General features: G+C 38.7%; 1 protein-coding gene across 7 annotated transcripts in view; it reads left to right on the plus strand.

Annotated features, from left to right (window-relative positions):
- The window catches only part of DCTD (dCMP deaminase), a 56207-nt gene extending 41411 nt beyond the window's left edge, over nucleotides 1–14796 (plus strand). For 6 of the 7 annotated variants that reach the window (XM_038134310.1, XM_038134307.1, XM_038134308.1 and 3 more), the window contains 4 exons: nucleotides 1266–1401; nucleotides 10141–10257; nucleotides 11439–11535; nucleotides 13468–14796. In XM_038134310.1, coding sequence (XP_037990238.1) covers nucleotides 1266–1401; nucleotides 10141–10257; nucleotides 11439–11535; nucleotides 13468–13546 — 429 coding nt within the window. In that variant the 3' untranslated portion in view covers nucleotides 13547–14796. The remainder of the gene's footprint in view (nucleotides 1–1265; nucleotides 1402–10140; nucleotides 10258–11438; nucleotides 11536–13467) is intronic. The other variant, XM_038134309.1, reaches the window with a different exon arrangement.
- Nucleotides 14797–15074: the final 278 nt, after the last annotated feature.

Genomic DNA, 15074 nt, shown 5'->3' on the forward strand with positions numbered 1-15074 from the left:
TGGTTTCAGGGATTCCTTAATAAAAGTTATTACAGTGTATAGCAATTCAGTTTTTAACATAGTCAGCACCTTCTGTTACAGAAATTCTCTTATTGGCCCTGACCTCATATGTATAATTCTGTGTACATTTGTAGCTTGGAGTTTTATAAATCATCTTTTCATCTGGAAGTTAAAATAACACGCATTTTGTCTCCTTTTTCCAGTAAATATAGTCACCTTTAGAGGAGGATAAAACTGCTGGAAGTTTTAGGTTGTAATTTTTTAAGACACAACACTTTACAGGTTTCTTTTCCTCACCTGTAAGAGTGTTTGTTTGTTACTGGGTTGACTGGAGTTTTCTCCTGGTTTGTTCCTCCCTCAGGATCCCCTGTTCCCTATGCTTCACTGTCTGTTTCCATTTTTCACATGTTTCATGTGCCTCTGTTCAGTATTGTTTAATACTGATTTCAGGTGATTGATACAGCTCCTGAAACATGCTATTCTGCAGGATCCAGTCATCCTGTTAGACATCCTTTGTGTGAAAAAAATCAGGAAGCAAATCACAGAAAAACAATCTGTTCACTTCCTTCTGTCCATTACAGCACTTAGTTCTCTGAAGGTTTTTCACTTGGGGCTAAAGTTTTGTTGCCCAGGGGCTGGTTGATAAGCACCTTGTGTGAATTAAAATTAGTACTATTGCAATTTCAACAAATAATATGGGTAGAAAACATAAAAATGGGACACATCATCATTCTTTAAGAAGAGTCCCTTTGTGGACTTAGGTTGAAGCAATAAAGGACGAGAGTTAAAAGGTTTGAAATTTTAGTGCATGTTTGCAACAAGCCCCAAAGTCTTGTGAGGCCTGCATAAGCCAATGCTTGTATTTCTGTTACATCTTCCATAACTCTTCTTCTGCTCATGTTGCTCATACATCTGCTGGGAAAGCTAGTTTGGGGAGCTGAACTTACATGTTTAGGGTTCAATCAGTGCTGTTCTGCTCCCTGAACTAGGTTATTTCATAAGCAGGCAAGGAACAACGCTGGCAGGCTGGGATGGGAACAGCATGACCAAAGGGGTAGCAGAATTACATCCGCCCTGACTTATTTCAAAGCCCCACCAGTCAGGTACAATTTCAGCCCTGCTTACTAGTTGGTGTGACTTGATATATAAAGTGAAGCTTGTGTCTCTTAAATGAAAATTGTAGGACTGACTATTCATGTCTCATCTTCATTGTTGACACATGGTTTTGCATGCTGTTGGTACTATATAAATCTGATTTTATTTAGGTTGGTGCCTGCATTGTAAATTCAGAAAACAAGATTGTTGGAATTGGATACAATGGGATGCCTAATGGTTGCAGCGATGATGTACTACCCTGGACAAGAACAGGAGCAAATAGACTAGACACAAAATATCCTTATGGTAAGGCTTCTTGTGGTTGACAGGTTAGACTCGTGATGTCTGTATCTGTGAAAGTTCAGCTGGTAAATTATCAATCAGTTTTTCTTCCACTCACTTGATATCGATAATGTGCCCATATGCGGTACACCAGGATAAAAATCAGTCTTTTTGAAGGACTGACTTCCTGGTGAAATAGGTTCATAAATATTAGCCATTTTGGATTGGGTAGTGAAAGCCTGTAAATATGAAGCAGCTCATTAGCACACAGTTGCAGTGCTTGCAGATAATTGCTGATTCTGTGTGTTTGTCTGCACAGAAATGACAGTGTGTGTATATGTAAAACAAGTAATTGGGTCTAAAATACAGGTATTAAAATTATAAACTCCAGTTGTTGTGGGAAATTTCCATTTCAGGTGTTGATGACATGGGTTGTATACACTATGAAGAAGCTGAATATTTGTCTTGAAGCCTGTGTGCTGTGGGTCTAACCTTCTATGGGTGAGGTGACTTTCATTGTTTATTTCAGCCTCTGATTTGATTCCCATTTACTATGTGGACTAAAGGAACAAAGAGCAAGGATGGTTTCATGGTAAATGTGGTTAAGTGCTGTTTTGGATCTTGCCTTTGTCTTTGCAGTAGGCATAGTTTGGCCTTCTGTAAGTTATTTAAAGGGTCCTTTGTGAAATTTGGTGGACCTATCAGCAGGGCTGACTCTTCTGCATCAGGTGTGGTTTGCAGGAACCATGGAGACTGGGCTGCCTTGTGGCCTGTAATGTGGGGAAGAGACCTTGGTTAGGACTGATAAGAGACAATACAGTTCCCATGCTTCTCCAAGTCCCCCTTCAGCTACCCACTCCAGCTCCTGCTGCGCGTCTGTGTGTGACACCAATGCAACAGAAGGCACAGGCACAGAAAAACCAGGAGCTTCTTCATCCTATGCTGCATCTCAGCCTGTCCTGAGCTCAGGAAGGGCAGAGAAACATGAAAGAGAGAATCAGAGCCTTGGGAAATTTTCTCTCTCCCTGTGTGGGTGGGGGAAAGTCAGCACAAGAGTTCACCTTTTGGAGAGAAATACTGACTCTTTTCCAGTGGCCAGTATTTATCTCTGCCTACTATTTCTGTTTCTTACTTGTAACTTTAACAAATGGTGTGATAGAGAAATTAAACTTGCATGAGTTTTGACATAGCCTGAGCTCACTCAGAGCTCTTTCTAAAAACCATTTTCTGGTTTTCTATAGCATTGAAGTGAAAGATGATATACAGTGGCTCAGCATATAATTCATCAGTTTGATATTTTTGACTTCTTAAAACCCCAGTACTTTGTCCTTGTTCACTTCACCAATTTATTATAAAACCTCTAATGGTAACTCTTAAGCTCAAGACCATTTCATATTATTTTTTGTAACAGGTGTATTCCCAATATAGAGCCAAATTTGAAGTCTGCTCCTGCCAAATTTGAAGTCTGCTCTGAACCACTGGTTTTACACATAGTGCTGTGACCATAATGGTACAACTTAGTATGACTGCTCTTTATTTATAGGGTGAGGAAACAAGTGTTAGCCCATTGATTAAATATAAAGCACTGAAAACAGAATATTGATTTTGGTTGAATTTTTATGCTGCTGTAAGGTCTCAGTTCTGAGCTAAGATCAGTGTGGGGGGTCTCTGGCATCGGAGCACATTCCATGCGCTCAAATCTGAGCTGACCAGTTTAAACTAAAAGTACTGTGAGGAATCTCTGTACAAGATGATGTGAGACATTTTTTCTTTTTGTTAACTCTGACTGCAGAAGATGTGGAGCATGCGATGTTTAAAAAATGAGCTAACTAGTAACAGCTTGGAGTGCTGAGTTGATTTCCAGGAGTTGGTCTAACTGCTGCCCTTCCCCCCATTATCTTAGTCTTCACCTCATTAAAAAAATCACAACTTTGTAACACAAAGTGTCGGCTGTGATGAATAAACAACCTATTTTGTAATTCACAGATCATTTAAACTCTAGCAATTTCTTATTAGTCTTGATAGCACAGTTGACAGACCAGACACGTATATATATAAAAAAAAAAATCTTCTGCTTAAAAATTCTTGGTAGATGCAGAGACACATAGAATTGCTGCTAAAATCTCATTAAACTGTCATTTTTCCTTTCTCCTTTTGCTAATCATCACAGCATTTGTGTAAATTGAACTTTTTATCCTTGCATCTTCCTGACTGGCTTGTTCAGAGACAGTACAATCTTCCTGTGTGCTCCATTAGCTAACCACGGGACTGATGGCACTTCCATCACTGCAGTGTAGCTTATTAGAGGAAGCTGATGGTAATTGTGCATGTACCACCACACTAAGTTGGAAGGTGTCTTCTGGAGCTACTTCACGCATCTGCAGTGCTACAGAAAAGGTCTGGGGTTGGATCTGAGTGCTGACCACCTGGTCTTGGGTACTCTTGTGGGTTAGCCATAAACGCTTAGCTCACTTCCCGTGTTTTTCACCACTCTTACTAGCTTTCTCCAGAACAAAGCTTCCGTATTGCACTTCCAATGGTGTTCCAGAGGGCAGGGTGGGAAAAAGACTGCAAAGGAAACAGTCACCGGGTGTAGGCTTCTAATGCAAAGCCTGCTGAGATGGTGTGCTTAACCCTCCTCCTTCCCTCAGGCATACTGGCAGATATTCAACACATACTCTGTTTCATGCTCTGAAAATCCCTCTCTGGTGGGCTGCATAAAAGTCTTCTCACTTCTTTATGCACTTTGAACTGAGACATACAAAATAACTGTGGTGTCACGGGACTCTGGAGCTTGAGGAAACTGAGGCCTGAGGGCAGTGTGTTGCTGATGGAGCCCTAAGATGATCACGAGCTAGTCTGTGCCAGTTGGCCTCAGGGCCGGGGTCAGTGCCTGGCCCTGTCTGTGTTTAGCAGCATAGACATAGTAGAGGGTTGGACCCGGAGGCAAGCTTTGCAGAAGGGTGTTAGGTGATCCTATAATAAATTTATTGAGCTACAGAAGAACTGATGGATGCATTGACCCTACAGCTCTGATCAGATTTACTGTTTCATGGCTAAAAATCTTCCAATTTCTACCCTAAATTTTTCTGTGGTTAGTTTTTAGGTCCTTGCCATGTGCCAGCAATGTTCTTTTAGCTTTTCTTGTGGGTAACCCTTCCTTCTTCCCTGTGCACTTACTGACAACAGTTACCTTTTGAACTTCTGTTGTGAGGTTAAACAAGTCCTGTCACTCTTGAATTTTGCTGTATCTTGAAACTTGTTGGTTTGAAATTTACCTTGGTTACCTTGGTCTTGGTTACCTGTGTCTGCTGCAATATACTGTATGTATCTATCTCACACCCTCAAGTGTGGGTTCTGCTCAGCTCACTGTTAGGGGCAGTGTTGTGCTTGATTAAGAAATTCAGGTGTAACCTGAGCTACTACTGAGAGAAGGCATCAAAATGTGGTAGCTAGTGTTAACCTTTCCTTAGAGGATGCAGACATTTGCAAGGCATTGGGATATTGCAGGAATAGTGACGTGGATCACATGTATTGGTACTGTGCATTCCTTATGAGACTCTTGAAGTGGATGGAGGCTCTTCGTTCTAGCTGTGGTGAGTGTTTGAATAGTATAGCCTTGTTGTATCAGAAAGCACAGAGTGTTCTGCAGAGTGCCATTTTTCGCAGCACAAAATCAAGATGTCATCGTTGTGTTGGAACTGGCTCCAGGCTGCCAGTCAGTAACAGCAGCAGGGATGTGTCTGTGCACATGAGAGAAGTGGAAGGCCAGTTTTACTAAGATTAAAAGCTCTTCCTGAAGCATTGTGTTCAGTACTATGTGCAGAAGCTTCTTAGTAATTAGGCAAAATTCTGTTTTTTCTGAGTCAAAAGTGTGCCCTCTGTTTCTGTTAGATGGATCTGAGGATTTGTTGATGTTCAGTTTCCTCTCACCAGTCACTTAAAATACTACATTTTTGTACTATTAATGCAAATCTTCCCACTAAATCTAGTTGCTGTACTCCTGTTATGCCCTCTGTCTCCACTGTAATCTAAGAACATCCATTTGACAACCAGTCTCTAATTAAGGGTTTTAAATTAAAATGATTGGCAAATTTAGAAACCTCTGAGCAATTCAGAAAATATTGAGTAAGTATGCTTGCAAATATTTATACAGGTTCAAATATGATAAAATATGTGCTGTGGCAAAAAGTATGCTCTAATTGAACAGTACCTGCTGTGTAAAATGAAACAAACTGTTATCAGCATTTCCTTGTGTTAGGATTATGAGCTTTTTGTCAATTTTTCAGAGAAATGAACACTCAACAATATTCAGGCAAATGTTAGTTTTGTAGAAGCTGTTATTTTGACAGCACAAAATTTGATAAGGCACTCTGAAGAAGTGTGATGCTCTCCAATTGGCAGTGCAAAGATGAGGCTTCAGCTGGGAAGGGGATCTATAGGAGATGGTCTCCGCTTACAGCCACTCACTCTCGTCCTGCATGGATTTTTGTCCAATTCTGGTGTCATACATCAAACCTGTAGAAAGTTTGGAGACTTAGAAACAACAATTCCTCTTGTTCTGCTTGCCTGCTAAGAAACACCTGTGTGTTCTCCTAGGAGTAGAACCAGCTTGGAGCAGGATGCGAGAAACTGTGAAATAGGGTGGGTTAGCTAATGCTGCTCACATTTTGAGAGGTGCTTCTCTGGTCTGACCCAGCAAGTTTTGTGATGTACATAAATGGGCTGAGTGGTTCCCATCTTGATTTCCCAGTTCTTGTGGAAGAAAGCCGTGAGGCTGGGGTTCTGTTTTTCTTACTGCAATTTGAGGAGGCTAGGCCTCCCAACAAAACTGCTGCTATTATCCTTGCCTCTGTGCCCTGACCTCTGCCCTGACAGCAGCTTCTTCTTCAGCATAGAAGGAGAGAGAGAGAGAGAACAGCAGAAAGGGCAGAGGAAGAGCCCAGCATCAGTGTCCTGCCTGCCTTTAATGAAGTGAGCAGCAGCCATCCCCATGCTTTCAAAAAGGTTGAGAAAAATAGATGTCATTCTACAAATTCCAGATCCATCAACCACTGCCCCCAGCGGTTGTCACTCCAGACTCCATTCCTTAAATTAATGTTTTAATACCTTCTGTGATTCTTGCTGTGCTCAGTGTCAGAGTTCCAGCAAGTAAAAGATAACAAAATTCTTAGTCTGGCTCAATTAGTAATTAATAGCACTAAAAAGTTATTCTCCCTAGCCTTTCCTCTGATTGCTTCTTTAAAAGGTCTTTAAAGTTACGGTGGTCCCTAGCATGCTCTTCATCAAGCATGTCAGCCTTTGAACAGTATTAAGCACCTTGACTAGTCTTGTGGTTCTGATGAAATTGCTAGTCAGAACATATTTAGAATGTGGGAAGAGTACTTCTGACTCTGCAACCCACTGGGACCATGCTCGTGTTAAGTGTTCAATCCTGAAAAGTTACCATTTGTAGGGTAAGCAGGGGTCTCTTTTATACAGGTGAGCTTAAGGATGAGTGCTACCTCAGCTATGCAACAAAACCAGCATGCAATGAGAAGAGATAGAAACACTAGCAATTAATACTACCAGTAATGAAGCAGTCATTCATTGGCTTTTTCCCTTTTTTTTTCCCCTCTCATGAACCTAGTAGCAGCTGGTAGGAATGTCAGAGCACACACTTAACTTCTCGTTGCATGGTTATTTCTTCAGCTAATGAAGCCTTTTGAGAATACTTTTCAAGCTACTTCTCCAGAATGGAAACCATCGTTGTGGACTTGATACTATGTTGGCTACATGTGAATATTCTTTTTTTAAAAACCAAAGCTCTCGAGCCCCTCATACGGTTTTGTAAAAATTCTTAGTTTTACCAGTCTGCCTAAAGATACAGTTTTCAGAGTTCTGAATACTGTGCACCTGTGAAAGGTTAAGTTAGCTTCTTACTATCTCAGAGAGAACCATTTGTGACTATTAGCAGGAGTTCTTGACAGCTTAGAAAACTTCATAACACCCCAAAAATAAACTAGATTAACAAGAAGGATTTTGGACTTCTGGGTTTGTTTTCTGTCTCTCAAAAAAGGAGGCCTGTGAGAAAAATCTGGGGTAATAGACCTATCCTACCTGGTCAATGCCTATTTGCCAGAGAGGTGATTATGAGTAAGAGGGAATTAAGAGTGATGGTACAAAGCCTAAAAATACTTGTCTGATGCCAGCATCTTCTTGAGAGCCATCTGGCATAATAACCCTTTATAAGTAGCACATGTCTAGGGAGATGTATAAAACAAAGACATGTGGAATGATAGTTTCCAGAATATACCTTCAACTCACAGTAACTGAGACAAAACAGTTTGGTATTTATTAGCCCAGTAGACCGAAAAAGTAATACTGGATGGAAAATCATAACTTCTGGAGTCAGTGCAAGGTTCTGGTCCTGTAGTAGTTTCTGCAGTAAGTTCAGTAAGAAATACTTGATTAGGCACATGAAAAATGTACTTAATTTTCAATATGAAATGAAAACTTGCTGGGTTTGTTGTAGACTTAAGTACTTTTTGTCTTGGAATGATTTGTCTGTTTCTTATTGCCGTCTCTGCGTCTTCTGTCCACATGGGATAGTTGTAACTTTTCTTAACTTCAGATTGTTGGAAGATGGTCAGGAGGCAAGATGTATGGTTTTCCATTGCTCCAACTGATTATCTTCTTTAAGTTATTCTTGGCCTGATCTTGTTTTCGCTTGGGAAGAGGTTTGTTGTTGAAAGTTTGTAGAGGTCTGCCAAAAGAATCTTTTTCCTCTCATTAGTGCAGGAAGGAAACTTGTTGCAGTACTAATAATGAAACTTGTCTGGTTTTACAACTGAAGATTTCTGAGCTTTAGTGAAGGAAAAATATTTACTAAAGGCATTAGTTTTGTTTCTTTTTTAGTTTTGGGAGCCTTTGAAAACATCCTTCTTTCTGGATGCCTTCTATATTTTAAACTGCTGCCTAAAACACAAATATATTGTTCAGAGAAACTTAAAAATGATGTTTCTGTCCTGTTGACATAACCCCTACTTCTAGTTGTGGAAATTATGTCACTCTTTTACTCAATCCTCCATAGCCCCAGAAAAATAATTCTCTGACTATTTATTAGAGCTTTATGAGATTGGTGCAGCTTAGTAATGTACTTGAAGTTCAACATATTTTCTGGATTTTCTAAATGTATAGGTTCATATAACTGCATCTCTCATATACTTGATGGCATATATTTAAAATACAGTGTGACCCAATAACAGTTGCAATAGAAACAGTAAAAATAATGAAGGAAGCCTTAATGTGATGGTTCTTGGCTCTTGGTTGTTTTTTTTTCTTTTTCAATTTCCTGGTTTCTGTGTTGGTTTCTGGCTTTACTGGTTATGAGAAGGTATGTGGACAGCATTACATGGGTGTGGTAGAAGCCAATAGTGAGCTTTCTTTTGCTAGTGGTTGGTCCTTTGTGACTTGCTTGCATGGGAAAGTTTGTGTGCTGTAAGTTAGGCTGTAAATTTGTAGTGCATTAGCTGTTGTATAGAAAATTCCATGTAGACATTTAGTCCATATGGAAAACATTTCCATTCAGCAATGATTCCTTCGTGTTGAAGGTACTGCTCTCAGTTATTTGTGTGGTGAGATCATTCACACAGAGGTCAGCATATAGCAGCAAGTTTGCTATGAAGTTGTGCTGTGAAACTCAGTCTATTTTAGTTTTCACATGGGCACAAGAGAGAAGAAAATGACTTTTTAAAAAAATCTGTTCTTCAAAACAAGCAGTGGAAAACCTCTTAACGTTGTCTGCACATGCAGGGCCCTAAATTATCTCAGACCCGCACCACACTTCTTCAACACCTGTTGAAGTCAGGGCAGCAGGCAGTTTCTTAGTAGGTAGGTATATAAATTATGCAACTTGCTGTTATTCCTAGGAGTAAACAGGAAGTTCTCGTAGAGATCCTAATGTTTTTTTCAGAGCTTGATTGTGGACAGCACAGAAACTGCGCTCTTCTCAGCTGTGTTGGTAACACTTAGATAATCTGCTCTATACTCATTATAAACACTGGTGCCGTCTCCTGAAAGAGCTGTTGTGTTATGGTGGAGTAAGGCAGGATGGTCCATTGCTACCTGGCCTATCTCAAATCCATGGAGAAATACAGGACTTTGTTTTCCTGCTTATGAAATCTGGAACCTTTTAATGAGCAGTAAAGTCACTCTAATATTGAGGCTGGATGTTTTTATGGCCGAGTGTGTCTTGTGTATTCTGGGGGTGGGAGAATGCTGCAGCAGTGCTGAGCCTTTCTGAGGCCCAGAGGACAGAGCTGCTTGGTTTTACTTGGCGATTCTGCTGCCTTTAAGAGCACACAGTGCACTGGTACGACCATAAGACTCTTCCTATCTGTGCGTGTAAACACATAAATGAGCTGTTTTATACTGGCAGTTAGATACTCCAGAGAGTTGTGAAGCTGTGAGATATTGCTTCACTAAGGGTGGTTGCAATGGCTTGGCCCACAGCCTACGGCTTTGTTGCCTTCTATAGGTGTTAGCAAATGGCAGTGCTAATGCGCTTAATGATATCATTACTAATCAGCAGCCTGGTCACAACAATTGACCTTCATTGATCGTGGTATTTCTGTTTTTATTTCTTTCCCTGCCCTTTATGATAAGCTGTGCAAGCTATTTGCCTTTGAAAATAATGCAAGCGGTTATATTGCAACACTTTTAGTTTGACCAATTTATTTTAATGATCGATATTATGAATTGTTTCATCCCTTGTTTAATCAGTGTGCCACGCGGAATTGAATGCCATCATGAACAAAAACTCAGCTGATGTGAAAGGCTGCAGCATGTATGTTGCTTTATTTCCATGTAATGAATGTGCAAAGCTCATCATCCAGGCAGGTAAGCACTAGTGCCAGCTTGCTTTTTCAGGGTTGCAGTGCTGCCTACTCATTGGCATCTTCTAATAGATGTATTTGATGTTAAATTGCTGATGTTAGATCTAAATTAATTGCACTGTCAACCTCATAAGATGCAACTTGTGGGGGTTTTTTGCATCTGAATGGTGCCAAATTTTTCCAGTGCTAATTGCATCTACTGTGATTCTAAACGTGCTTCTAATTTAGGTTTGTAACTTCTTAGACCAGGAGCTGCCAAAGAACAACACAGGCTTTGCATATAATTACTGTCAATTTTACTGTGCTCTGGCACATTGAATAGAGTAGGGCAGAAAGAAATAAACTTCTGCATGACAAAAGGTCTGTTGGGAGTATATACATGAAATTTTAATTTGAATGTGATGCATAGTAGATATTTGAAGATTTTAAAATATCTTTGCTCATAAATGTCATAAGATTTCTATGATCCTACTTTAATTATGTCTTTCATTACAATTATTATAAATCTGTGCCACTGCAGCAAGTGTGCTGGCCTAAATGTGTCTCCTTGTTTGAGATTAGTCAGTAGGCTTCAGTTCTGTAAAAATGTCTGCTTAAAGTAGCGTGTATTTTGCTCACTGAGTAAAGTCATGTAGTCCCAGCATGGGCTGCTGTTGTGGGGAGTGTCTCTTACTACTAATGGTCACAGGGATATAGGAAGAAAGCAGCAAACAGAAGGCTTCTTTATTTTGGTTCAGTATGGTTTGAAATCAAGAGGTGTGAAGAGGGAAAGATAGTATTCTGCATTTGTGCTTCATACAATTCTCTTACAGAATCAAAATCAAATGGTCTTCAAGGTAGATTGGCTGCTTGTTCTCAATGTAGTCACTCATCCTTTTCCTTATGTACTTAGGTCAGCACTAAATTGCAGTGTATTGATATTCATATTGTCTGGCAAACACAGGAAGGTGTTGATCAGCTATGAAATGCTTGTGAATTCTCTTTTGAAGCCTTTATATTTCTCTCCTACCTAAGTGATTTAGGCAAAGATCATTCAGCAATTTTACACAGCATACATTTGTGAGTAGAGGTGTACCAAGGAGTTGTAGACCATGTGGATAAATGCTGCCTCTTCTGATTTTGTGCACCACACATTACTATTTTTTTTCAGTGTAATTCTAACATTTTTCTGTGTGACTTCTTTAGGCATAAAGGAAGTTATTTTCATGTCTGACAAGTATCATGACACTACAGAAATGACAGCTGCACGGCGGATGTTTGATTTGGCAGGTATTATATATAGGTGAGAGAATTAACTTTATTTTTACTCTGGAATGGGAAAAAAGGGGGATGTGAAAGAGACCAACTTTAGGGCAAATGTTTTAATGTTTTTCTTCTTTCAGTCATGTAGCATTTTATTCCTCTGTAGTGTTTGTAGATGGCTTGCTCTGTAGAAGAACTGTTGCACCATTCTTTTGTCTTGTGTATGGTTAGAGTTCAATTTTGAAACGTTTGTATGAGAAAATGGTCTATGACTTATTTTGTTCCTGGAATGGGAGTGAAGTCACCAAGGGGGTGGTTATTTGTTACATTGTACTTGGGAGAGTCTTCCTTGACCCTGCTTCGGACAGGAGGTAGGGCTCAATGATCTCCTGAAGTCACATGTAACCTGAATTATCCTGTGATCATATGAGTTGGACTGAAACAACCAACTGATTTTTCATTGTTGTTTTTGTGGATTGCTCCATCCTTATTGAAACTTCAGTATCTTGTTGCCATCAGTTTGGGAAGGTGTCAAATAAGCCGCCCTTAAATAATTCTTGGTACTTACAGCTGTTCATCTTCTTTGGTCAGCTTTTAGATGAGAAAAGGATAAAACTTGGAATATTTGCCTTAAAATAATGATAGCCTGAGAAATGTTTCAAGAGTGGGATTTTAAAGACACTGACAGAGATACCTAAAGACAATCTGTTCAACAGCGAGTTTGATGGGAGCAGCATGCTGTGGGTGAGGCTAATTATGTAGTCAGGGAGGCTTTGCAACTCTAAAAAGTTTTACAGTATTAATATAAAGACTGAAAAATTTGCAAACATAACAATTCTGACAGATGAAATTTTAGGATGAAAGATACCTACTGGGCTAAGAAACATCCATGGAAAAACACAGCAGTACTTGAAATTCAGTTTTAGTCCTTCGGTGTATTTCCTGTCTACTAAGACTATTTGACTAAGAAGCATAAATCATTCTCTTGCAAGTCAAATCTTGTAACTTCTCCAGGGTGAGAAATGTTTCTTGCATTTCAGATTACTATTCAGAACAAAGCATTCAGAGTTTCTGTGGTCAGCAGCGTGTTCTTCCTGCGTTGACTGTTACTTATCCTTGTATCGATTGCTGAGGATGTAGGTGGTACTTAATGAATCTCTTGAACTGAACTGCAGAGCTTAATTAGGCTCTAAATCCACACTATTTGCATAATCTTTTGTTTACTGGTAGACTGGAAAATATATGCTCAGTCCCTGTATACCTTCCTTGCTAATTGCTGCAGCAGATGCTGTAATGATAATAAAAGAAAACATTTTGCAGCAGTATTAATTTTAGACTTCTAAAGTTACAATTTTTAAATTATTCCCTCTTAACTAGTTTGGGTTTTACCCAGTATGGCATAATGTGATCTATTCCTCTTCCACAAAAAATATTCTATTATGCTGACACAAAGCTTGAAAGTGTTTTTCTAAAACTAGGCAGGAAAAAATTGATCAAAATATCAATATTATCAAAATGTATTCCAAATATCTTTTTTTATATGCATACATATACAGAAGATTTAAATATTTTTTCTGGACACCTATATATGTACCTAGATCTTTGAATAGATATTAAAAATATTTGAAATATTAATATATATGGACAAAAATCATTGGTAACATTATGCCACCACCTGCAGCGAAGTTGTAAAAGTCCTTTGACTCCTGGGTAATTTATAAATTCCAATAGCTGAAGAATGTACAGGGTAACCCACCCCATGTGTCTTTTTGTCTTAGTCTTTCTTGTCCAGGTTTCTCTCAGTGTGGTGCACTATAATTGGCTCCCATAGAGAAGAAAACTACAAGAATCCAAGGATGTGTTTTTTGGGATTTTCTTACTCCTTCAAAAACTTAGCTGGAACTAAAGCAAGCAAAATGTTTTAACTACTCACTAACTAATATCTGCCTTTTTTTTTTTTTTTTTTTTTTAGGGAATTCAAGCCAAAGTGTAACAAGATCATCATTGACTTTGATTCAATTAACAGCAGACCAAGTCAAAAGCTTCTGTGAATTATGTCTCATTAAGTCTTTAGAAGAGTGTGATTATCCTTTTCTAAAAAGCTGCTAATACCTTTCATCTTGAAGTTACTTGCAACTTTTTAATGGTTTCTGTAGCTAAAGTAGACTTATAAGAAATCCAAGGCATAAAATGTCCTGCTCACTTCATCTTGCCATGTGGAATCTAAATGTACTTTAAATTTTTTTATGCCTTTATCAAAACTGCCTAAAAAATGGAGACATGTAGATGAAACAATATAAGTAAAGAAAACTGTTCTGATTCTTCCTGTATTCATCACCACATGCTCTGGTGGGCTGTCAGCATAGATTTAGCCTCAGTTCAACAGCAGTACTTGTAACCAGGAGTACGGTGGAATATGCTAATAGATGTTGATCTCTCTGTTGGATATGTGGATCTTCATAGTTGATCCTAATAAAGAACAAAAAATGTTATCCGTGCAAATGCTAATCTTCCAACTAGCATAACACTAATATTTAAAAGGTTTTACAGCTTTAGGAATTTGTGTCATTTTGCTGGTTACCCAACAAATGAAATGCTGATTTTTCTTTTAATTGCTATCTGACATTGCCATACTTAGGGAGGCTTGAGAGAGGAAGCTGGTCTGAGAATTGTCCATGCCTGAGTGGGCTTTACAGGTGATTTCAAATTCTTGTTTTCCCCAAGACTCCAGAATTGAAGGGGCTTGAGGGAGTAAATAATTTGGTGCTTTACTTCTGGGACTTTTACACTGAGTTTGTTTTCATATGTAAAAGAAAATAATTTTATTGGTCTAAGCTGTTCCTGGATAATCCAACATAGCTCAGTCTTGAACTCCACCTGTAAGGTAACTGAATAATTTTTTGCCCTTTGAGAGAAATCGGAGATATTCAACCCATATCCATATCTGTGCCAAAAGATGTAATTGTGGTGGTAGCTTGTTTCCCAGTGCTGACATAGTGCCTCCATTTTCATAAATGTTGCCTAAAATAATATCCTTTTTAATTTTATCTTGAGATCTGGGAATAGATTTGAGTTCATTTTCTCTAATTTGATTTTTAAAAATTAAGTATGCCTAATGGCTTTGTTTAGATAACATTGGTTGTTGTTTGTTTTGTTGTTTTGGGTTTTTTTGGGTTTTTTCTTTTTAATGTGGTTATACTTCAATGAGCTTTTATTTTCTCTACAAAAGCTTTGTTTCATATTTTGGGACATTATGTAATTTGGCTTCATACCAATATTATTAAAGTCTTATTAAAATCCACTACACTGAAGTAGACTCATTATTATAATATTAAGTCATGCACTTGGCTCCAGAGCGCTGCTGTTTTTGCAATCATATGGAAAGCATATTTTGTGCATTTGTGATAGTACATAAAATATAATGTTCATGAACCATTTGACTACTAAAGGCATCACTGTAATGTATTATGTGTCCATTTATAAGATAATTTCTGAGTTTCTTTTTCCTACAGCTGTTTTCCACATCAAAATTGGTCTGTGGCTTAGTGCCAGAAGAAGAAATTTGCACATATGTGTGGC

The sequence above is a fragment of the Motacilla alba genome, chromosome 4 (assembly GCF_015832195.1).
Source record: "Motacilla alba alba isolate MOTALB_02 chromosome 4, Motacilla_alba_V1.0_pri, whole genome shotgun sequence".
In the NCBI taxonomy this organism is placed as follows: domain Eukaryota; kingdom Metazoa; phylum Chordata; class Aves; order Passeriformes; family Motacillidae; genus Motacilla; species Motacilla alba.